This window comes from Pistacia vera, unplaced genomic scaffold (assembly GCF_008641045.1).
Source record: "Pistacia vera cultivar Batoury unplaced genomic scaffold, PisVer_v2 Contig398, whole genome shotgun sequence".
Taxonomy (NCBI): Eukaryota; Viridiplantae; Streptophyta; class Magnoliopsida; order Sapindales; family Anacardiaceae; genus Pistacia; species Pistacia vera.
The window spans coordinates 248,824-273,028 of record NW_022196221.1 but is presented as its reverse complement, the minus strand read 5'-3'; the positions used below and the strand labels follow the sequence as shown (position 1 = coordinate 273,028).

The 24,205-nt window shown below is 36.0% G+C and overlaps 1 protein-coding gene across 1 annotated transcript; it reads right to left on the bottom strand.

Moving 5' to 3' along the window:
- Positions 1-11,977: 11,977 nt before the first annotated feature.
- Positions 11,978-14,161, bottom strand: LOC116141422 (putative clathrin assembly protein At4g02650). Its single transcript, XM_031426937.1, has 3 exons — positions 13,525-14,161; positions 12,781-13,116; positions 11,978-12,747 (listed from the first exon to the last, which is right to left on the bottom strand). Exons 1-3 carry the CDS (start codon positions 14,159-14,161, stop codon positions 11,978-11,980), a joined length of 1,743 nt encoding a protein of 580 aa, XP_031282797.1.
- Positions 14,162-24,205: the final 10,044 nt, after the last annotated feature.

The following is a 24,205-nucleotide window of genomic DNA, read 5'->3' as shown; positions in this document are numbered from 1 at the left end:
GGATTGAAGGGGTATTGTGGAACCTTTTTGGAAGTGTCTTTCTTTGGCAGGTTTTGTGGCTATGTGAGGGGGTTTTTCCCCATTTTGGATGGTTAGAAAAGATTTAGAATCATTGCTATAGTAGAGTTTTATGATGCACTTGAGTTGTTTGATGAAATGCCTAATAGAAGTTTGGTATGAGTAGTGAACCTTAATTCTGCAACATTGCATGTTGGCATTTCATAAGTGCATTAGTGGAGATGAACCATCCTAGGCACTAATTGTGCATTGAAAAGTGACCTAAGAAGAGTAGGAACTTGTGTATGCAATAACTCTATGAGTAGAGAACTTGGTGGTGCAACTACTCTAAGGGTAGAGAGATGAAAAATGCTAGAATAGAGTGAATTAGAAGAGTAGTAGAGATGGGTTGATGCTTTGTGATCATCACCCGACATTTATGAAATCGGGTTGATGCTTTGTGATCATCACCCGACAGTTATGAGAATCGGGTTGATGCTTTGTGATCACCATTCGATAGCCATTAGAGATGGGTTGATGCTTTGTGATCGTCACCCGATAAGTATTAGAAGCAGGTGGATGCTTTGTGACCACCACCCGGTTAGTTATTAGATAAGTGGGTTGATGCTTTGTGATCATCACTCGACAGTGATTAGAGACGGGTAAATGCTTGTGATCGTTACCCAAAAGTCATGAGAAACGGGTAGGTGCTAGGTGGACTCCACCCGATAGTTACGAAAACTGAGTAGGTGCTTCGTGATCCCCACTCGGTAGTCACTAAGAACGGTTGGTACTGTGTGAATTCCACCCGATAGTCATGGAGAGTGAATGTTACTGTGTGAACGCCATCCGCCATCCCTCCGTAAGATGAGGCCTGACGTTTAGTTGAAACAGAAATAGTATAAGGAAAGAATAGAGTATTACTACGGGGACAGACAGATAGAGGGTTTTACTTACTGAGCATTATTTTGTGCTCACCCCGTTATTTTCCCTTTGTGGATGCAGGATCTAGGTGTTGATGCAGTCGGAGGGGCGTTGGCAAGCGAGGACAATAGCTACACTGTTTCCCCTGTTTTGTCTTTTAAAAATGACTTTTTGTAACAATACTCTTTGTGTATAAAGACATATGACTTATAATGAAAAGAAAGTTTTTGGGCCCAATTTTCTATTGTTATTTGCATGCATTGTATTCGCTTTCAGTAGTTGTACACGGTTGGCCTTCGCAACTCCCTGAATTTTGTCCTTCTTCGAACCTAATTTTCTGGATCTGCATGTGATTACTTCTGGCAACGCTTCTCTGTGGCCAAGTTGCTTGCAAATTGAGCACTTATTCATCTTCTGGGGAACCTCAGAGGCTGATGGAATACGCTTAACTCTTTTTCTCCCCTTATAGTCTTCTTGAATGGTGGATGGTATAATATTAGCCAATGCTGGCGGCATTACCACTCCTCTCTGGAGGCACTAGATATATTGTTTCTGAATAAGCTAGCTGTAGTGATCTGCCATATAGGAGGGGACAAAGTTCCTATGTAATTCTTGAACCAAAATCAGGCTTTCGTTGGTGTTTCAGTGCTGCTAGTGCATGAGGACAAGGTAAACGTTGAATGTAAAGCACTTTACAGCTGCAAGTTTACTAACAAGGTTAACTAGGGCATCCAGACCATAGCCGCATACAATGACTCTTGAGCATTAGAGGATAGCAAACAATGTATTTGACAGTTGCATACGTTCTCGCAATAATTTTTCAGCTGACGGAATAAGGGTTGTAGTAAAATTATCTGATTCCGTACGACACTCATGGAACCACCGTGACAATGTCCACTGGATTGCATCAAAAAGTGCAACTATTGGAAACTCTTTCTATTAACAACTTTGAATTTATGGACTCCGCTATATTCTGTGTCATGACATCAAACCTTCTCCAAGAAAGTAAGCTCTACTCCATCGCTCGAAACCAACTCATGCTCAAGATACTTAGCAACTCTATCCTTGATTCAGATTTGCTGAAAGTGCTCCTCGAACTCATCAACCCGATAAGCTTTTGCTGCCATGTAGTATGTCTGAAGGAGGCTAGCACACTTAAACTTTTGTTTTATGTTCTCACCAAGGTGCCTCATACGAATCTGTGATGTGCTTGACGGTAAATAGTGGCAACCCTCCTTCTTTATAGAGTTGTGCCTATTGGATATTATGCACAACTCGTCACTGTTAGTGTCTATCACGTACGTAATTGCCAAAAAAAACCAAGTCCACAACTCGTCATTCTCAGAGTCACCACACACCATGCAACATGATATGTGTGATTCTCGCTGTCTTGTGCAGTGGCCACCAACAATGTACCTCTATACTTTCCCGTCATAAAGCAACCATCAATAGCCAACACCTTTCTCATGTTACAAACCCCTTATAGCATAACCGTAAGCAACAAAAAATATATTTAACATCATATTCTTGTCCCACTTCAAAGCTGTCTTGCTACCTTGGTTTGTCAATCAACATATAACGGTACGCTTGTAACGCTTCTAATACTACATACCACGTGCTCCGATGTGCCCCTCACAAAATCTTTGCATGTTGTTCTCCTTTCCAGCATTTCCAATAACTAACAGCACATCCCAACTCTGTGCGCACAAGTCTCTGAATATCTTTAGGAGATGGACTTTTCCTTTCAACGAACCAACTTTTGACAAATTGTCCAATAACATCAGTGGAGGCTTGTCGATGCTCACCTAAAATATGTCCCAAACCACAACTGTGCTCACAGGTATATGTCGAAGAATAAATTTTTCCGACTCTACCAACCTTCTACAAAACCCGCCACTTGCACTTTCGGTCACGACATGCAACCGTCAAGCTATGAATTTGACTTTTTGGTGAGAACTCAAATTACCTCTCACAGCAACAAGTTTTAGCTTCCTCACCACTTCTCTTTGTTGTCAAATAAATACCCTATGCGTAACTCGATCCATCTGTAAAAACATGAGCTAATTCACTACTACCTCCAATTGCCCCCTCTGAACCTGCATAAATGACCATAGTGTTTCTCTCCTCACAATCTACGCCTTCTGCATAATCTGTATTTAAAGGAATCTCGACATTTGTGGGAACATCACGGGGTCCTCCTCCTTAACATTTTCATTCTGCTTCCCATCACCATCTTTTACAGTGTCCTCCTCACCACCCAATTCACCATCACTCTTGATTTTTCAACTAACAAATCAATGGCCTCGTAGTTTAAATTAAAACCAGGCAAATCTCTGCCTACTTCCTCGTTGTCCCCTTCTTTTGAACCAACTTCCAACGGTTTTCTACAAAAGAAACCCTTAAAATCGGCCTCAAACATATCGGCCACATCAATAATATAACTTCACACTTTCATCCGACTTTAATATAGCAGGAGGTACCTTATATGTTCAAGAACTCTGCTTAAAACATACTTCACACTATATCACTACGGAGCAACTCAAAATTACCTCTTCTATTATTTCATCAATTAACTCATCAAAACTAACCTCTTTGCTCACAACAATTGGTATAACTCTTTGCTCTTCCCAATCCACTTCCAGCTACTTTCTTCCTCCACCCACTCACCAAAATATTCAACACCCAAAACAACTTGTCCCATGTATAATATAGCCAACTACCATAATGCAAGAAAAAAAATATTCTTAAATGTGTACTAAGGGTTCAAATATTTTAAAAAGAATCTACACAACGCTTATATTTTTGCTGTATCGCTTAAGCGATCATGGTTATTATACTGGATCGCTTAAGCGATCATGGTTATTTATACTGGATCACTTAAGCGATACACTTGATCGCTTAAGCGAGTCCAGTATAATAACCATGACCGCTTAAGCGATCTTATGCCATTTACTGATTGCTTAGTGATATGCTCCTATACACCGACTTTTATCAGATCGCTTAAGCGATCTATCCGCTGCTACCTGATCGCTTAAGTGATCTATCTGCTGAATTACCAGACCTACAGATTGCTTAAGCGATACACCAGATTGCTTAAGCGATCCATCAATAACACTACATTTTCAGTCATCTCCACCTACAATCGATCTATCATACCCAGAACAAATTTTAAACAATTTTTACTACTTCAACTTGCATTACATCATCAAACACAACCCAACACCTAAACAACTAAATCAAAATCATAACCCAAACCCTCCATTATAAGTCTTTGTAAATCTAAATATAAAATGTAAAAGGAGATACACTATCGGAGGAGAATGAGGGGAATCTTTGGTTGAGAAGATGTTAATTGGGAGGAAGAAGAAAGTGTTAATGGCAAAGGAACAAGAAGATATAGAGAATGAGGAGAAGAAGATGTAGAGAGGAGGAAGAAGAAGAAGATGCAAGAGAAGAAGAAGATGTAGACGAAGCTAAGAAGAAACAGCAACCAAGGTAGAGATGCTTAATGGCGGGAGGAAGAAGAAGGTGTTTGGGTTTGTTTGCAAGAATTTCGGGTTTTTGGGAATATATTATAATTTTAAAAGATTACATAATACTTCATTAATCCTAATTAAGACTAATCAAGTTTATTACCCTTAATCAATAATATGGCTATTTGTTAACGCTTAAAACTTGATAGCCTTTTAATTAAATTCAAACTTCAGATGTCCTTTTAATAATGCCCGCTTTGTTGAGTGAAGTTGCCCAAGTTGTCATACTAGAGTGAGAACTCTTCTTTGATATACACTATTGAAATAAATAAATGCAACAAAGTGATTTGATACAGGATTTTGAAATGAATAAACACAAAAAAAGTGATTTAAAAAAGTACTCGGGCAAGTGCGATATTCTTGATTCAATGCTAGAGTTGACTACTACCTTGATTGACTTGATAATATCAAAAATTTACTATGGTCTTCAGTGAGGGTATCAATTTTTGACACATGTTGAGACGACAAGATTTGAGAGGGTTAAAAGGGTAATCTTAATTGTATTTGTATTGCTTAACCGGTTTATTATTACTTTAAAAAATACTAAGTTTACAATCCAGTCTTACAACTTTTTTTTACAATCCTAACGTGTCAACAGCTTGACACTGTCATGTCTAGGGGTGAAAATCGAGCCGAGCTGAGTCGCTTGCAAGCAACTTGAGCTCTGCTCGATTTTGGCTCAAACTCGGCTTGACATTAGTCGAGTTGAGTTCGAGTTCGAGTAGTCATTCGAGTTCGATCATAGTAAAACTCGAACTCGAACTTGATTGAAGCTCGAATACTGGAATTTGATTGAAGTTTGAATACTTGAATTCGATTGAAGCTCGTATTCTCGAACTCAAATAATGGAACTTGAACAAAACTCGAATAAAACTTGACTAAAAGTCGATTATACGAATTTAAATTCGAACTCAAATTCCAATCTCGATTTCTTAGGCTCGAACTCGAATTCGGTATTGTAGTGCTCGAGTCAAGTTCGATTGACTAGATACTCAACTCAACTCACTCGATTTCACCTCTAGTCATGTCAGCTCCCGCTACACCCAAGACACCAAAGGCACCCCTAGAAATGAACAGTCGTTCTTTCGGAAGGAAAGACCGTTTCTTCCGGAAGGAATGACCGTTTCTTCATAACTAACGGCTGTTCCTTAAAGAACAACCAAAGGAGCAGACAAGGAAAAACCAAAGGAATAGTCAAGGAACAACCAAAGGAATAGTCAAGGAACAACCAAAGGAACAGTCATTCATTTGGTTGTTCCTTTATAAGGAATGACCATTCCTTCTGTAAGGAATGACCATTCTTTCCATGAGGAACGTCTATTCCTTCATAAGAAACTGTCATTTTCTATGGAGGAATGACGGTTTCTTTGGTTTAATCAAAATCATTTTGATGTGATAGCGTCAACTCAGCTGCCACGTTGGGGATTGTAAGAGATGTTTGTGAGAAAAAATTGTTGGCGTAGCATTACTTTATTAGTTTTGGATTGAAGGCCTCAACCCATGACCTCGTTTAGTGACATGATTAAATTAAATGAATTATGTAAACTGTTAATGAACTGATTATTAGTTCATAACCAGGTTAATTGTCTATGACAAGGTTATTAGTTTATAACACATCTTTTATGACACTACTTATTTGCATATGACAATCAGATGGTTAGCCATTTATGACATGACTATTCATTGGTGGGTTCAACATCGTAAACCGATAGATCTACTCTAATAGATTCATATGATTGCAATAAGTTTTTAGTACCAGTGCCGCTTAGAAAAAAAATTAATTAATCTAGATTGACTACTTCTACTAGTTATAATTTAGGATTTTTAATTAGGAATTTTTTCTAATTTTATTTTTTTAAAAAGCGTTTGTTTCAATACATTAAAACCAAATTCAAAAGAGTTCTTTTTGTTTTTATTTTGGCTATTGGAATCCGTGAGTGTCTTCACATAAATTTGGAATCGTGCTCTTCAAGGAAGCAGAGCAATTTTCAGGCACACTAGAGTTTCATGTTGTCACATTCAGTCTCAGTTAGTTTTTGCATGTGACAGATTAGTTCTCGTCATAGAAGAGTTGTTTCAGCTAAGTTCTTCTTAGTTTCATATATATTCATTTTACTCATTTTTTAATTTGTTTTTACTGTTCGTGGGTTAATTTTTATTTTGTCATTCTTTTTGTTTCTTCAGCATATTTGTTCCTTTAGTTATTTATATTATATTATATTTTTTATTGTTTCATTTTTTATTTTTTATTGTCCACTTAATTATTATCAGCATTTAGAATTAATTTTCTTTTTAGAGAGTCTAGGTAATTTATGAGTGCTTCGAAACGTGAATCGACCAGTCGTCTATTTAATATTAGATTCATCACCAACACCTTATCTTAAGATAGATTCTTCCCTAGGCATGCAAGACGATAATACTAGGTAGCTCTGATAAGTGCTTGAAATACTCTTTTACTTAGTGATTTATTAGTATTATTTGTGATTTATTGGTTCAAGTTGTATGATTTGGTTTAATTATTTCATAAATGTATTTTATGAGATCATGAGTAGGGTTGCCAAAAAAAAAAACCAAAAATCAAACCGAACTAAACTGAACCAGGAAACCAAACCAAAAAACCGGTTTGGTTTCGATTTTCAAAAATAACCAAACCGATTTTCCGATTCGGTTAATGGTTTAAGTGCAATATTAAACCGGTTTTAAGAAAAAAAAAAAAAAATACCCTGCTTTTTTAATTTATTTGGCATGTACATTGCCTACAACTTATACAAAATAGGCAAGCTATCTGTAGAGGAGCTTGTCCATCTGTACAAACTAAAGAAAGGTCAAGACGAGACTTTCTACCTCTCCAAAGCGAGAAAGACTCATTTGGATGGGTTGGTCAATGTCCCTAAGAAGCTCGGAAACTAGGATTTAAAATATTTTTTCTATCATTCTAGGGGTGATGTTTCTTTTGCCGACAAGCCTATGGATATTCTGCCTCTTTGTTATAGTTAAGTATTTATTGGTCGACTTGTAACTGTTCTAGTCTCCTTTTGCAGAGAACATCGAGTAAACCTATGTCGTCATAGACCATAGGAGTCGGTTGTGGGCTTTCAACAACTTTCCTGAGTGTTGTTGTGATGCGATGAAACTAATCACACTTCCTCAGTTGAAAGCATTTGGATTTCTCCCAGATTCGGCTAACTTCTCAACAATATTTGACGAAGGTAATTGTGGAGTAGCTCACCTTTTCATATTCTTCTTCATTAGATGCTGACATTGTCGTTGTTCTTGTAGATATGTGGGCCAAGAAGCCTCAGAACTTGAAGAAGAAGATGGCAGCCCGCGCTGCCGTGAAGAAGGAGCCTAAGGCTACTGCCAAACTAGTAGGAGTTAGAACCTCGTGACCCTCAGTAAAGAGGATAGAGGGCGAGCTTGAAGGGGCTCCGAGCTCAAAGAAGCCAACAACTACCACCAAGGTGGTTGTAAAGAAGAACGTTCCCAAGCCAGTGGAGGGCTCGAAGAAAAAGATGGTCGAGCCAGTGGAGGGCTCAAAAAAGAAAGCTATCAAGCCTACAGGAGGCTTGAAGAAGGTGCTGGCAGAGCCTTGTGCCTTAGTGAAGGGCTCGATCAATGAAGCCAGCTCTGACAGTTAAGGCCCCCAAGCAAGTGAGTAAGAGAAGAATCTTGTCGCAATAGTGCGATGAAGAGCAAGGGGAGGCTGAGCTCGAAGCTAAGATTAACAGGCTGATCGACGAGCTTCCAAAGCATCTCAGTGTAGGCGCAAACGTGGTGAGGCAGGCGCTGACTGCGAGTTTCTAAGAGCAATACAATATGTGGCCCCCCTATGAGTTGCTCTCTTTTACTACGAGCATGGCCACCAAGGTAACGTATCTCATTTTTTCCTCCCTTTTGACTATCTTCCTTTTTTAGAGTTAACCGTACTCTTTATTTCTTTCAGGCTTGAATGATGTCCTAGCTCCTTTATCGCAAGAGCCTCCCGACGCTCTAAGACTCAGACAATGCCTAAAAAGAAGTAGAGAAGTCCAAGGAAGAGGCCTTAGCGAGGGCCAGGGAGTTGGAGGAGGAAAATGAGGCATTGAGGGACAAGCTTAATTAGTTGAAGAAAAAACAAGCCAAGGCCTTGGCTATCAAGAAGAGGGAGTTTGCAAGCAAACTCTTTTAAGTCTAGGTTGCTGGGGAGAAATCAACCAAAGACCTGATGCAGCAACTGGGTGCCAACAACAAGCTGGTTTCCAAGCTTGCTGATGCTTATGCCAAGGTTGGAAAGTTGGATAAAGAGTTGTCCACTCGGACTATAGAGCTTCAGTAGACTATAAGGAGGCTGCATCGAACGTCGCTTATCTGACAGAGGACGTCGTGCAACATGGCTGGGATACGTATGTCTTCTTGATCCAACACGGAGGACATTGTGCACTTGTGGGAGGCCCATCCTTTACTTGACTATTCCTTTCTTCCTCCAGAATATGAAACAAAGGTAGAGAGAATGAAGGTCGAGACAGCGGGCTTGGAGTTTGTCTATTTGGGCAGCTCCAAGTCCAACAAAGACTAGGGTGGCAAGGATGAGGTGGAGGAGAAGCCTGTGATCAAGGACATGACCTCGCCTGCTCCAACCTCAGCTCTTGTAGGGAATAAGGTTGTAGCAAGTGCGGAATAACAAAGTTTTTTTCTTGCTATGCCACTACCCATTACCAAAGATCACAATACGATATTCCTAACCATATAAGTTTTAATTTTTACCTCTCGTTGGCGGCTCTTTCATTGGATTTCTTTGTGACTTCGCTATCGACCCAAAATAGAGTCAAGCATGATGATATTCACACGAAAGTAGGGACGAGATCACACTTAGATTGATTGCTAGATCAACGTAAGTGCTTAAGGGAGGTGGTGCAAATAGAGAGAGAATTTCTCTCTCTAGGGTTGGCGGCTAGGATTTATTTGGAAGAGTTATTTTTGCTCTCAACTTTGCAAAAAACAACTTATGAAAATTGTGTTTTAATTGTGTTGCAAATAAAAACCCAATGATCCTTTATATAGTGCAATCCCAAATAAGAATTCAATTAGGATTGTGAATCCTTTAATTCCTATTTGGATTGGATTGCAATCCTTAATAAAAGAAATTAGAATCTCTTAAAGATATTCTCCTCAAATATGAATCCTAATTAAATAAATATCCCTATTTATTTAATTCCTATATAAATACATATTCTAATTAAATAAATATTACTATTTATTTAATCCATATATATTTATATATATTTTTCATGTTTAATATATGGGTTTTAATAAATTTAATTTAAATTAAATATATTACTTCATATTAATATGAATGCAATTTTGCTAAAATTCTTCCAATATAAATATTGGATAATGGCATCAACCCTAGCAAAATTACCAAAGTGGCATTTTTGCCCAAAATGACGAAAATGAACTTGGACTCCCAAATTACTGAAATACCCTTTTCAGGCCAAGGACAAAATTGTCCTTCCATTTATGATTCTCACTTAACTACGCTCTATGTGTGTGGCCTGAAGGCTCTTTATTTTGCCGACAGTGTCCCGATAACTAATTAAATATCAACCAATTAGTGTTTTCGTACACCAATCAAGATTGACCTCTAGCAAGGCATCATGATTCCCCGGTAAATAAAGAATCAACAATTGAGGCTTACCTTTCCTATTGTATGGTTACTGTGCAATTCAATCTATTTCATCATCTTATATCTCATCAAGGTTTGAAGTACATAAATTGTGTCTACTTCAAATATTGACCTTGACATGTTTATATTTAGTTGTCGAATCTACGACTATATAAAATTGGATTTGAGCACCAACTTGATTCCACCGTGGCCATGGTTTTGAGGTCGTAGTTCTTAGCCACATATTTTGCCGAGATAAAATCTCTTGTAACCAGGAGTGATGAATCATTTGTTGATCCACAATAGTCATAGTGTACTTCTCGATGTAACCAATCATTACCATTCTGGTAATCCCAAAAAGAGACGACATTAGGCTAGTGTAAAATCATATTGATATTTACACATAGCACTCTGGTGATCTCAAGTTAAAGGACCACATGCACCATCATCTGTAAGGGGATGTATTCCATAGACACTAGGTTTACCATCTTGTATGAAATCCTTTGATGGGTTAGTCCAACGGACTTGCACAAGCAAGCACCCATGCTTTACATTAGGTTGATGCCGGCAAGCTTGACATGTGAGATCTGTCACTATCTTTCGAGAAGGTCATACAACATGATATAGGATTCAATCTTCAATTTCTTTTCCCTTTGATAGATTATTGATGTTGGAATGTGAAAAAAAAAAAAAAGGCTAAATCACAAGTACGGGTTAAAATTACCTTCGGTTTGGGGTTTAGTTTTGAGATTAAAGCTTTTCAAACTGAAAATTTGTTGAATCAAATACTAGATCGAAGGAGAAAATTGAAAATGAAGAGATCTAAGGCTGAGTGGAGGCAATATTGAGTGGGGAATGAAGATAGAATGTTTTGTTTGCTAGGAGGTTCAAAAACACAATATCCCCAATACGGGTTAAAAGGTAGTTTCGGTTTGGGGTTTAGTTTTGAGAATTAAGCTTTTGAAACTAGAAATTTGTTGAATCAAATACTAAATTGAAGGAGAAAGTTGAAAAGAAGAGGAGGCTGAATGGAGGCACTATTAAGTAGGGAGTGAAGAGAGAATATTTTGTTTGATAGAAGGTTTGTTTACCCTACAACTTTTTTTTTTCGGTTTAGAAATTCTTAAAATTCAAGATTATCACATGAATGTCAAGACCTGAAAAAGTGTTTTAATTTATTCACAGTCCATAAAAGTGTCAATGAAAGTACTATTCTATTAAGAGGGGTCTCTTAAAGAAACTCATTTTTTTTTTTTTTTTAATAATTGAGGTGTTTGAGCAAGTTTACGCATACATTGACTAATTCAACTCACTGCGGTAGCCCCGCTAAGGTGAAAATAATAGTTTCGAAACTTTTTGATAGTTCGTGTAGCTTCCAAGTTTAAGGGATGTAATGTAAGTGTCATTAAGGCTTTTAAATTTAGTAGCAACCTCTCATGTTGTTGAATATACGCTACTAATTAAATGGAAAACATATTGATTGGACCACATGAAGAAATACAATGGAGTAATTGATAGTTAATAGGAATGAATACAAACATGGAAAAGGAAAAACCTACATGATCGCATGTATATTCAAATAGACTAATATATAATGACAGATTTTCAAACCAGCAGAGAGTTTAGCATATGGGTTTTTAGTATTTCTCAAAGGTGCACTGACACTATATACATAATATTTATATGAAATATCCATGTGGCATTTTCATAACAATACATGCACTTCTCCTGTCAAACAGATGCACTCTGCCTACTAGAGGTTAAAAAACTATTAACGTTTCAATTTCTTCTTTACTTTTTAATGCATCATGTAGTCCTAGCCAGAATTTAAAAAAAAAAAAAAAAAAAGCATATGAACCCTACGTAATTGTTTCATTAGTTACTAGCCCGGTGTGTAGCCTCCCATGTTCCAAGAATTGGGTTGTAATTTAGCCATTCCAAGCTGCCCTTGCATTCCATCTCTTGCATACTGTTGCCACATTAGTTGTTCTTCCACCAAAAGCTTTTGCTTCTTTTCAAGATCTGACATTTGTACGTATGGTGGTGGTGCCACCGCATCTGATGCTTCAAATGGATCTGCATTACTTTGGGTACCTTGCGTTGTTGATGGAGTTGCAGGCAGTGCTAACATTGCCGGCCTTCCTATTGACCCAAGTGCAACACTACTTGAACTCCCTGTTGCTGGACTAGCCACCATTGCCGCCGCTGTTGTACCTTGTTGATACATTCCATCCAATAACAACATATCGAAATCACCCCCAAGTGAGGCTTGTTGATGCGACAAATTGCTTGCTGATTGAACCAAAGCTGTTTCCCAGTCTGCTGTATCCTCATGGAAGGCTTCCCATCCTGGAGGCGGTGCAGGACCAAAGGGTGCATTTCCATCAAATAATGCTAAAGCCAATTTATCACCGTGTTCTTCTGTTGTTACTGAATCGTTAGCTAAGTTCAACAGGTCACCTTCTAATTGCGCTTTATTTTTCTCTTCTTTAATAATCTGTTTTTCTTTTTCTTTCGGTTCTTCTGTTTCATCAGGGAACTCACAGTAGAAACTCTCTGGCGATGGTAGGGCTTTTATAGTATCCATATTTTCTGCTTTTATAGTATCCATATTTTCTTTTTCTTCTGTTGTTGTTTCCGCTTCCTTTTCAGCTTCTTCTTGTTCATGATTTTTCAATTCTGGACTCATCGGCTTTTTATTTTGTGCCAATGCAGACTTGTCACGTATAAACTCGTCCATTAGTTCAAGCTTTTTTGGTGTTATTTTCTCAACTTCAGGGTATTCAGAAGAGCGTGCAATTCCAACCGTTTTGCACCAGCCGTAAAACAAATCAAGCTCATCATATTGCTTTGAGATACGACAAAAGATCTCATATACCTTAACGGAGTCATTAATCTCTAGCTCCATGAAACGGTCTATCAGAATACCCAATATTTCTGTTATGTCATAATATATGTGGAAACTTTCTTTCACCACTGGGTACAGAGCAACAATCACTACCCTGTTACTCTTTGCTGAACCTGTTCCACATCAAATCAAACACTTTTTCACCTTTCTTGGGTTATGTCATAGTTATGTTTAATAAGGAACTAGAAAAAAGATTAATATTGGAATATGCATGTGGCTGAAAAAAATAAAAACACAGACAATTAAGGTTAAATAGAAATAGAGTTATTATATTGGACAACAGTTATTTTAAAAACTAAAAGAAAAGGAACACAAATTTCATTTGAATTAATCAATGGACAATGTTTTACACTTTTTATTAATAAATCCACTCGTTTACAGAAACATTTTAAAAACTATCATTTGAATAATAAAAAATATTAATTTATATACAAATAAAACTTGAGTCGTTTTTTCTTCTAATTTATAAAATAAGTCTCCTCAAAATAATAATAATGCAATAAAAATAATATACAAATTACCTGTTGGCCGGCAAGCTAAAAAGCGCTCTAGAACCTGTTGTAAATGTTGTATCCTTGAAAATATGCTGTCACTTTTCATGTCACGAACTGGTGTTGACTTTGCATAGGATGACCCAACCTCTTCTTCATCTTCATCAATTCCAAACATGCTACGCTTCCCACGCCGACCTTGCATCCTGAACTCTAGTAGTTCATCAAGATACAATGCATAAGTCCGGACAAATGCTGAGAAATCCCATGAATTAGAACGTGAGGTGTCTCTGAAATCTGACATGTTGAGAAGTCGAGTACCACGCCTAGTTGAGAAGAAAATCTCTTGCTCATATGCAGGATCACCGTCAGCAAGTAGGCGTTGGATTAACATAAGTGTCTTTAACGCAACTGTCCAATTTTTGGTCTTGTTTAAGCGTTTGGAGATTATGCTAACACATGCACCAATGTAAGCACGAGAATATGAAGTTAAGCTAAGTATTTCTCTTATGTGTTTATCCTCAGCTGGGTACTCTTCATGTCTTGTTGCCTTCAGAATTGCCACTTCAAGATCCGACAGTGAGTTCTTGTTACCCACTTTCGCTAGGCTAATGCTTGTCCTGTCCTTCACTGCCCCAATGGCTTTCTTTAACTTGCTTGGAGCCATCTATCAGTTCACAACCTGCTCTTTATTTTAAGAAACCTACAATACATATCAGTTAGCCTTTAATTGAAAATATAATATGGTAAATTGACGTATGATGTGAAAATTAAAAAGGAAGAGTGATAAATGATATGAAAATGAAACCTGCTCTTATGTGTAGTATTATTTGCATGTATTAGAAATTTATTTATTTACTTTAAAATACTGGTGAAATATCTACACCTACATATCTGATTTAATGGTTAGAACTTTATTTTTAGCAACGCATGCTGTTGAAACTAATTTTGTGTCATTAAAAGTTATAAGCATATGATTTGAACAATTAAACTCTGTATTATGAGAGAAATTAATTAAACTCGCTTAATTGGTATCCAGAAATCTTTCAACCGAAACTTATAAGATTGTTCAAATTTACCCCATTTTCATTTTGCTTATGAGAATTACTTAAAAACTGTCCCTTCAAACAAATTACATTGAAATCAAGATTCACATAGAAGTGTAAGTGAAGGTGAAAGGAGTGGTACCTGCTTTAGAGACCTCATAAGATGCAGCCTGACCTTCAAATGGATAGAAATATTGGTACCAAATTACATTTGATTTATGTAATTGACATAAGAAGATAATTAATTTAATTTCCCCTACTGCAGGTGAAGAGAGGAAAGGAAAGAAATCTCTCTCTCTTTTTTTTTTTCCCCTCTCTTCCCACTTGTTTTATATCCCTTCCTCTCCTTTTCTCTTTCGTTTTTTCTATACCTCTAAACCGACTAACAAAGTATTAGACAATCCTCTCAATCAAACCATGGATTAGCCGCTAATGTAGCATGATTCAGAAAATTTAATGGATGTTAACCCGCCATGTACCCATATACTTTTGTTTGACCCCTGGCAGAAATTTCTATATTTCTGTTTTTCTAGTTATTAATTTGTTATTTTGGGTGGAAGGTAGTCTCAGCTTTGTAGAATTTACCATACTTTGACCTTTTCAAAGGTAATTGCTCCATTATGTATTCAATGGATTGATTATTTTTGTACATGTCTAACACCCATATCAAGGTACATAATTTTATTTATGTCCTAATACCCTTAGTTGGACTTCTTTGAAGTTACCTTAGACAAATGTGAAAAAAATTCCTCAAAAGTTCATTAGGGGTAAAATAGTCTTTTCGCTCCTAATTAGATGAAAAAGTGGGAAGTGAAAGGAAGAAAAATAATATGAAGAAGATAATAAAAATGAGGGTATTTTAGTAATTGACTAAACGACATAGATGAAATTTCATAGAAAGTGCAAGGGAAAAATATGAATACATGTTTATATTATTTGATATAAGGCTTTATTTGAAGAAACCGTAACACACCTTCAGCCCTTGTTCATGCCACCTTTACCACATTTTCTCTCAATTTTCTTCACTAAATTTCAAAGGAAAATCATAGGATTTTGTTTGGATTTTTGGAGATTTTCAATCCTAAAGCATCTTAAGGAAAGATTCTAGCACAATGAGTGTGATTAAACTTTAAAGTTTTAAATTCTCATGGTTTTTATATGATTTAGATCCAATAGGAAGAGATTTTTAGCAAAAGGAAGTGATATCACACATTCAAGGTAAGTAAACCTAATTTGAACCTTGATTTGAGCAAGACTTGTGTTAAATGAATTTTTGTATGTTTGTATGTGATGGTATGAGAGAATTATTGGCTGATTTTTATGTTTAATGACGTATAATTTCCAGCCATGAGAAGTAATGTATGAGTATGTGATGAATTGGTGGAATTATGGAAGAATTAGTGATGAAATTTTGAAGTGTAGAGAATTGTTGAAAATGGCCAGGTTTGATACTAAAGTTAGTGAGTTTTTGGCTCCCAATTTGGTGGAATTAGAGAGTTGTGGAAGTGTAGCCAACATGGTAGTTGTATGTGCATATAAAGTGTTTGATGAAAATCCAAAGAGAGAATGCTTGCATGATTTGGTTAAACCCCAATGAAGAAAGGATTAGAGAAAAGCAAGAATTGAAGTAGGAAGATTATGTTTGGGCTTAACCAAATGTAAACGTTAGTATTCAAGGGTGCATATTGTTATGCCAAAATTTAAAATATCACTTAGTCATGTTAGTTCCATGAGAGAAATGACCCTTAGTGTTTGGTTCTAGTTACTTGAACCTTTCCTACTTTTTGAATAGCATATGAAAGTGTTAGGAATGAATTGCAAGTTAAAGTGTTATTTTGATATGACAATTGTGATACTAGAGAATGGTAGAATATGTCATGACATACCATTATGCCATAATGAATTTGCAAGTTTGTATATGTGAATTTGGAACGCATATTATGGAATGGGCTTGATCATGCATATATTGTACACATGATATATATGTATAGCCTTGATTTAGTAAATGAGAATATGAAAGAATATGTTAGCAAAGAATGAGAAAGAAAGAAAAGAAAATGACTAGAAATTGTCTTTTAAGCTAACATGCAAGTATGTATATTTTCTCATTTACTAAAAAATGCAAGTGTTGAATTTCTATAGCTTGGAAATTCATGTTGAAATGTGTATAGTATCTCTTTCTATTCCGTTTCTACAGCATGCTATGTTATAAGGTTTTTGTGATGGGGAACCCATGAGTGACAGAGATGCCTACATACACGTCGCCATGAGCGAGTGGCATCAGCAGAGAGATACAGTATTTGTACAATCTGTCAATAGTGTATGTAGATGAGGACTATACCCACTCACATGGCCAGGGTTCCAAATCCATGCATCAAACTAGTCCGATCGGCAAACTAGAATAGAAGAAAGAAAAGAAAGAGAAAGAGAGAAGAAAAGAAACAGATACAGCATAAGAGACAAATAACAGAAAAGAAAAGAAAGTTCTTTTCTCAGTAAAGTTTATTATTCTGCATATGTATTATGCTACTTACATGATTCAGTATTTCTTATGTGCTCGAAGATGTATAGTTTTATTCATTGTCTTTGCACGTTGATAAGTAGCAAATCAGAGTATCAGAAAAGAATGCATAATATTAGAAAAGAATGAAGAATATTATCAAGGATTAAAGTGAGAAAAGGAAAATCAGAACATGAGTAACGGAGGAAACACAGTAGTGTAGTTTGGTTTACTTACTGAGTAATTAGTGCTCACTCCGTTATTTTACTGTTTTGCAGGTACTAGATGATTTACAACCGGGTGGGACGTCAAAAAGTGGAGGAGCTTGGCGGCACTGTTCAAGATTACCTTGAGCTTACTAAAGTGTATCAGTATTTTGTGTATATATTTATATGAATTAAAATTAGAATTTTTGGATTTTACATTATGTGTATATGTTTATAAAAGTTATTTAGTGGATTTTATCATATATTTCTCAAAGAATTACTAGCTATACAGTATATTAAAACATGCTCTTAATATAAATTAACTTATTTCTTTTTCATTATATATAGAAATTATTAATTCATGAATGAGTACGATAATTTGAATGAAGAGAGATATAAACACTACAACAAAAATGGCCTATAGTAACAATGGACAGTAACAGTTTTCCTTAAAGTATTATTGTAGACTATCTATGGTAACACTTGATGTTAAAATGTTACGATAACAATTTTTATATTTAATGCTTTAACTTTTTGTAACACATTTTATATCAATGGTAACTTTAAAAAAAAAAATTATTAATATATATCTACAGTAGCATTTTTAAAGTGTTATAACAGACCTCATAATATAGTAGTTTTTCTTATAATGTTACCATATAATCAAAATAAAATAACATTTTAAAAGTGTTACCATAAATCCAATTATTAACTAGGAAAGAAAATAATATATTATATGTGAAGTAATTGGTGTTGTTTATGTTTTAGCGAGTATTGTTTAATTTTGTTATTTAGGGTTATAGGCCTTGATTTGATTTGTAAATGTTTGATGTTAAGCTTCGAATTGCAAGTTGTTCATAATTGTAGTGTTAGCGGTTGAGAAATCATGATTTTGTGCTAGTCTTATCAAAGAGTCAAAGAGCTTCATGTATGTTTTAATAAAAAAGTATATTATATTATATATAGGGCGTGGCGAAGTGGGTTGGGCAAGGCCAACCCTGTCCCCAAATTCGGGGATTGAATTTTGGCCCAGACCTGGTCCCATCCCTGAACCATTCGAGGAACCTCTGCCCCATTCAGGTTGGGTCCCCGACGAGGTGGGGAAAATGTCTATCCCTATTATTAATGCTATCATCATCATCACCATCTAAAACATACATACAAGTCCATATATACAAATATGTAACATTACCAATTTTTATAATATCTCATATCTCATACCTAAAATCATCTATATTTCGTAAAGTGTTAGTTTATAATCATCATAGAAAAGACAAAAACCTCAAAGACCCTTTAAAATAAAATTTTATTTTACAAAAGCCCACCTCTTAGCTCGTTGAAGAGTTCATTTAAGTTAGCTATAGGTTGAAGGTTCTAATTTACTATTGATCTTAGCAATGTGATTAACACTATGTTTCACTATAACTATTTAATTCATAAGTAATAAAAATATAATTACTCACGGAATAAATTAGAATATCTATAGCTACATACTATAAGGATTTTAGCAAATTAATTTTCACGTTATTTATTTGCTATAAATTCAAATAATTTATAGCTAATACAGACATACTAGTTATATATTTAAACTAGTAGCTAATAATGATACTATAATATTATTACTACCATGAAAATAAAATTTGTATAGCTAAATACCTTAATTAGCTACAAATTTCAACATTTTATAGCTATTGCACTAATAGTAGCTATGTAGTTAAACTCGTAGCTAATAATGATACTATATGCCATGTAAATAAAATATTTTTAGCTAAATACATTAATTAGCTACAATCTTTAACCATAGCTAATATATTGCAGCTAAATGACTAGTTATTGCCATGATTTTAATAAGTTAAAGCAAGAGATAAATATTAACTTCGAGGGAGGAAGTCTTATCACTAAAATTATATTAATTAGCTATAAATATTGACTTTTGTAGTTGTAAATATGTATTTGCTATAGTTTTGGCCGCCCAAGGAGAAGTTCATTGAGAGAAAAATTTCTCTCAACCTTTTCACTCACCCATCTTCTTTAGACTTTAGAAATTAATCTAGTAAATTGGTTTGTGTTGATTCTTGACTTTGTGTGGATATCGTCGATTCACTCCTATCCTTGGAGTGTGAGCATTTTCATCAAATCGGAAAGAGGTGGAGCCTCCAAATGTTGGTAAGAATATGAAACTTTTATGGGTTTTGGTTGATTCAAAGCATGTAAACACCGTAACACTCATATATGGATTTTGTGGCTTCTAGGGTTTTAATAGGTAAATTTTTGTTTTATGTTGCCTATTTCTTTGATTAAATCCTAACAATGGTATCAGAGCCTCTTATATGAGTCTAAGGTGTTTAATTTACTGTTGCAAATATGTGATTTGAAGATTGCATGTTTTGGATTATATTTTGATTGAGTTTAATGTGGATTAATTGGAATAAAACATGGATTGTTGTGTTTGGGAGTTTATTGAAATCTATTGTGTTTGATCTGATTTTTGGTGAAATTAGAGAATTTTTGTGAAACCCTACGCACCACTATGCTTGGTGGTGCTGGCTATCATGACTAGTGGTTCACGGTAGTGCCATGACCAAAGCAGCAATAACACATTGCTGCAACCAACTGCCACGCCAATGTACGGTTGTTGTATGCTTTGCACACAACAATCCCTTGCTGTCATGCATGGTGGAAAGGATGGCTGTGTGTGGCCAACACTATTTAGGGTGCTTTGTCAGCACATAACCACTGTCCCCAACAGCCCCAGTTGTGACATGTGGGACTGTCATCATGATCATTGTAACGCCACTATGTACGGTGGTTGCACTTGGTTGTTCTCTGCCAGAAACAGCCCAGACTTGTTGGCTATGTGTTTACCCATGTAGCCTTGTTCTTCACTTTGAGTATTCACTCAAGTGTTTGACACGTTGGGCGTTTTTATGCTCAACTGTTCTGTTCTGGTAGCCTATGATTATCCTCGGGGGAAATCGCTCTCATTTATACTACGGTGCTCATTTTTGAGCAATTCAAAATCTCACGTGTTCCAACATGTGTGAGGATCTTTACATTGGGTTTACATTAGTTTTTTAATTACTGTAGCAGTGGGTTTCAATCTATTTACAGTCAGTCGATGCTAGCATGCGTTAATTCACTGCATGTTTGTAAATAGGTCATAACGGATTCAATAGTGAGCCAATTGATTCACGGTTTGCTCCAGTAGATTTTTAACATGTTGATGCATGTTTAGAAAGTCTTTAATGATGCTGCTCATATGGTTCGATGCACGTAAAACGGCTGTTTCGGGCAGCTTACGAGTTGGTGTTGGTGGGCTTCATTTTGGGCTAATTTAGGCGTTGTTGCGCATAGATGTTGGTCCAGAATTTTATATAATTTTTTTGTTCATATTATAATCATTCTGAAGGCCTAATTTGGAAAGGCCCGGCAACAAGGGACTAAACTGAAAAGTTTACAACTTTTTGGGTTCAAACGCAACAAATTAAAACATCAAGGGTAATTTAGATGTTTTTGATTGATTGTTATATGCATATTCTTTAGATGAAATTGTATGGTGTTGGTTGCATTTGCCTTTAGACCTAGTTAAATTTGAGGATTGTAAATTTAACTTAAATAAGGCCTGCATGCCTTGCCTTTCTTTTAATCTCTTGCAATTCTCTCTCTCATATTGCTCCCCTTGAATGTAAATCGAGGTTTCTCTTTATTGATGTAAATTTAAATTTTTTTAATCAAAGTAATGATCGAAAAGAAGAAGCATTGGATTGAAGAAGGCGGGTTTTTAAATTGAAAGTCCTCTTGTAATTTAATTACCTAGGTTGACATACAAATTCCCCAAGGCTCGGGCAATTTGGTTTAGTAAAGGCAATACACCAACATGTTTAACTTTATTGCTTTAGTTGACATGCTAAGGTTGAATGTTATGGATACAACATGATCAATAAAGATAATAAAACTAATGAGACCAAAAGAGCAAAAACCCACATAAACAATATTAAGTCTATGAACGCCTTCCAACATCATGGGCTTAGTGAAACCATAGATTGTCATAACCTTTTCGATCAACGAAGGGTATGCTTCTATTAATGGGAAGCTAAGTTGCATTGGAGTTTTTCCTTAATGATGTTGAGTTAGACTTAACTAGTAGTTTTGGCGTTTCGATCAATGAAGGCTAAAAACGTACTAGAGACACACGTAGAGAAAGTGAAATTTTACAATTCAAGGAAGATATGTAGTTTCTACTTTATGAATCCAAGAGTTGCACATGAGGTCAATGGTCGGTGCCATTGGATTGTGTAATTGGTTTGTTTGCCCAATTTATTTTTGAGGATTAGTGTTTGGCACCATTAGCTAGTATAAATTGAGTTTGTGGCCTACCTATGTCAACCCATTTTTGGCTTTTCGATCAACGAAGGTTAAAAATTGAATTGATGAGATCTTGGCCCACTAGGAAAGCCAACAGGCCTTCCTGAGTTTAATAGTGAGGGCTATTAGAACTTGAGTAAAATAGTGTGAGTGTTTAATTAATTAAAAGACCTTGATTAATTAAAATTATAACATGATATTAACATGCTTTATTTTGCACTTATAGAATCTCAAAATGACTTCAAATAACCTATCATTGTGATTGATCATCGAAAAGGAAAATAGGTTGGATGGTACAAACTTCAAGGATTGGTATAGAAATCTTTGGATTGTACTCAAATTTGAGAAGAAGTTGCATGTCCTTAATGAGCCTATACAGGAGGTGCCTAGTCCTGAAGCTACTTAGGAGGTTAGAGATGCTTATAGCAAGTATCTTGATGATGTTGACAATGTGCAATGCCTCATGTTAGCATAGATGACGCCAGATCTCCAAGAGCAACATGAATACTTGGATACTCAATCTATTATGATTCATCTCAAGGAGCTCTTCGAGAAGCGTGCTAGGCACGGTCATTATGATGCATCTAAGGCATTTCTTAGATGCTGAATGGCAGAAGGAACTTAGGTTGGCCCGCATGTACTTAAAATGCTTGCGTACATACAGAAGCTTGAAACATTGGGTTTTTTCATGGATGCTGAATTATCAATGGACTTAATTCTGTAATCCTTTCCTAACAGCCTCTCACAATTCATATTGAACTTCAATATGAATGGTATGGAGAAGACCCTCTTCGACCTTTGGAATATGCTAAAGACAGTAAAGCAAGACATGAAGAAATCTAAGCCAATGTTGCTAGTTGATGCTGCCCCTATGAGAGGCAAGGGAAAGGGCAAGGGAAAAGGCAAGAGTAAGGGTAAAACTAAGTCAAGTCCAAGTACAAGTCTCAAGATGTCTTAAAGCCTGCTGGTGGCATGAGCAAAGATGGAAAGGTAGTTTGGTTTTTTTGTGGTAAACCTAGCCACTGGAAGAAACACTACAAGACCTTCCTAGCTAGTAAGAAGAAGAGTGGTGCATCTTCTTCTAAAGGTATGTTCATGATTGATATAAACTTATCTCCTAGCACATCTTGGATCATTGACACAGGATGTGCATCTCACGTTTGTACTAATGTGTAGGGAGTACAACAAAGTGGATCACTCAACCGAGGGGAGGTTGACCTACGTGTTGGGAAAAAGGCTAGAGTTGCTGCTCTAGCTGTAGGTGTTTATCAATTATTCTTGCCTTCTAGCCTTATCTTAGAACTTATGCATTGTTATTATATACCTTCCATTTCTAATAATATTATTTCAGTGTCTGCTTCTTTGGATATCATTTTGATATATCTAATGGATTGTTGTCTGTTTGAATGGTATTCATTATCAAAATGCCAGGTTACATAATGGTTTATATGTTCTAGATATAGATAAAGGGATATTCAATCTTGAAAATTAAAAAGCCAAGAATGGCGATCTTAACCAAACATTCCTTTGGCACTATAGGCTGGGACATGTCAACCAAACTCGCATAGCAAACTCCATAGGGACGGAGTCTTGGACCCATTTGATTTTCAATCATATGAGGTATGCAAGTCATGCTTTTTAGGCAAGATGACCAAGTTTCCTTTCACGAGAAACAATGAGATATTTACAGAACTGTTAGGGATCATCCATAGTGATGTATGTGGTCTTATGATAGTTTAGGCAAGAGTAAAGTATTCTTACTTATAATATTCTTTCTAGCTAGTAGTTCTTTGGAAAAATATAAGTAAAACTCACTAAACATATTATAGAAAATACATATGTATGTAAGAATGTAATAGTAGGCCCACAACAAATTTTACTTTATATACAAATCTCTACATCATGTAATAATAATACATAAAAAAGTACAAAGTAATCTCGGACAGTGGTGCCATTCTCCTCTGCTATTTGACTTTCCTCCCGACCGCATCTCATCTATTACCTACAAAAACAGTGAAATCAACGGAGTGAGCACTAAATTGCTCAGTAAGTAAACCCACAATACTTCTATTCTTCCTCCGTTACTAAGATTCGGGATTTACTTTCCTTACTCCAAGCTTCTCTATTCTTCTTTGCTCTTTCTAAGATTTTAGTTTCTCACTTACCGATATGTAAACACAAATAGGGAAACTAACTCGGGATAGTAGAAATGGCATGATGCATATGCACAAATGCATAAACTTTTATAAGTAATGCATTTTCTTTTCTGTTTCTCATTTTGCTTTATGTTTCTTTTCTGTTTTCTTTCTTTCTCTGCATTTCTTTCTTTTTTTGTTTCTCTTCTTTCTTTTTTGTTTCTCTTCTTTCTTTTTTGTTTCTCTTCTTTCTTGCTTTTCTTTCTTTTCTATTCTTTTCTATTCTTTCTTCCTTTTCTTTTCTATTTTTGTTTCCTGATCGGACTCGGATGAGGCATGGATTCATAACCCTGGCCGTGCAAGTAGGTACAGTCCTCATCTACATGCACTTCTAACAGACTGTACAAATTCTTCTTTCTTATTCTGAGGCCGCTCACTAAAGGCGACATGCATGTAGGT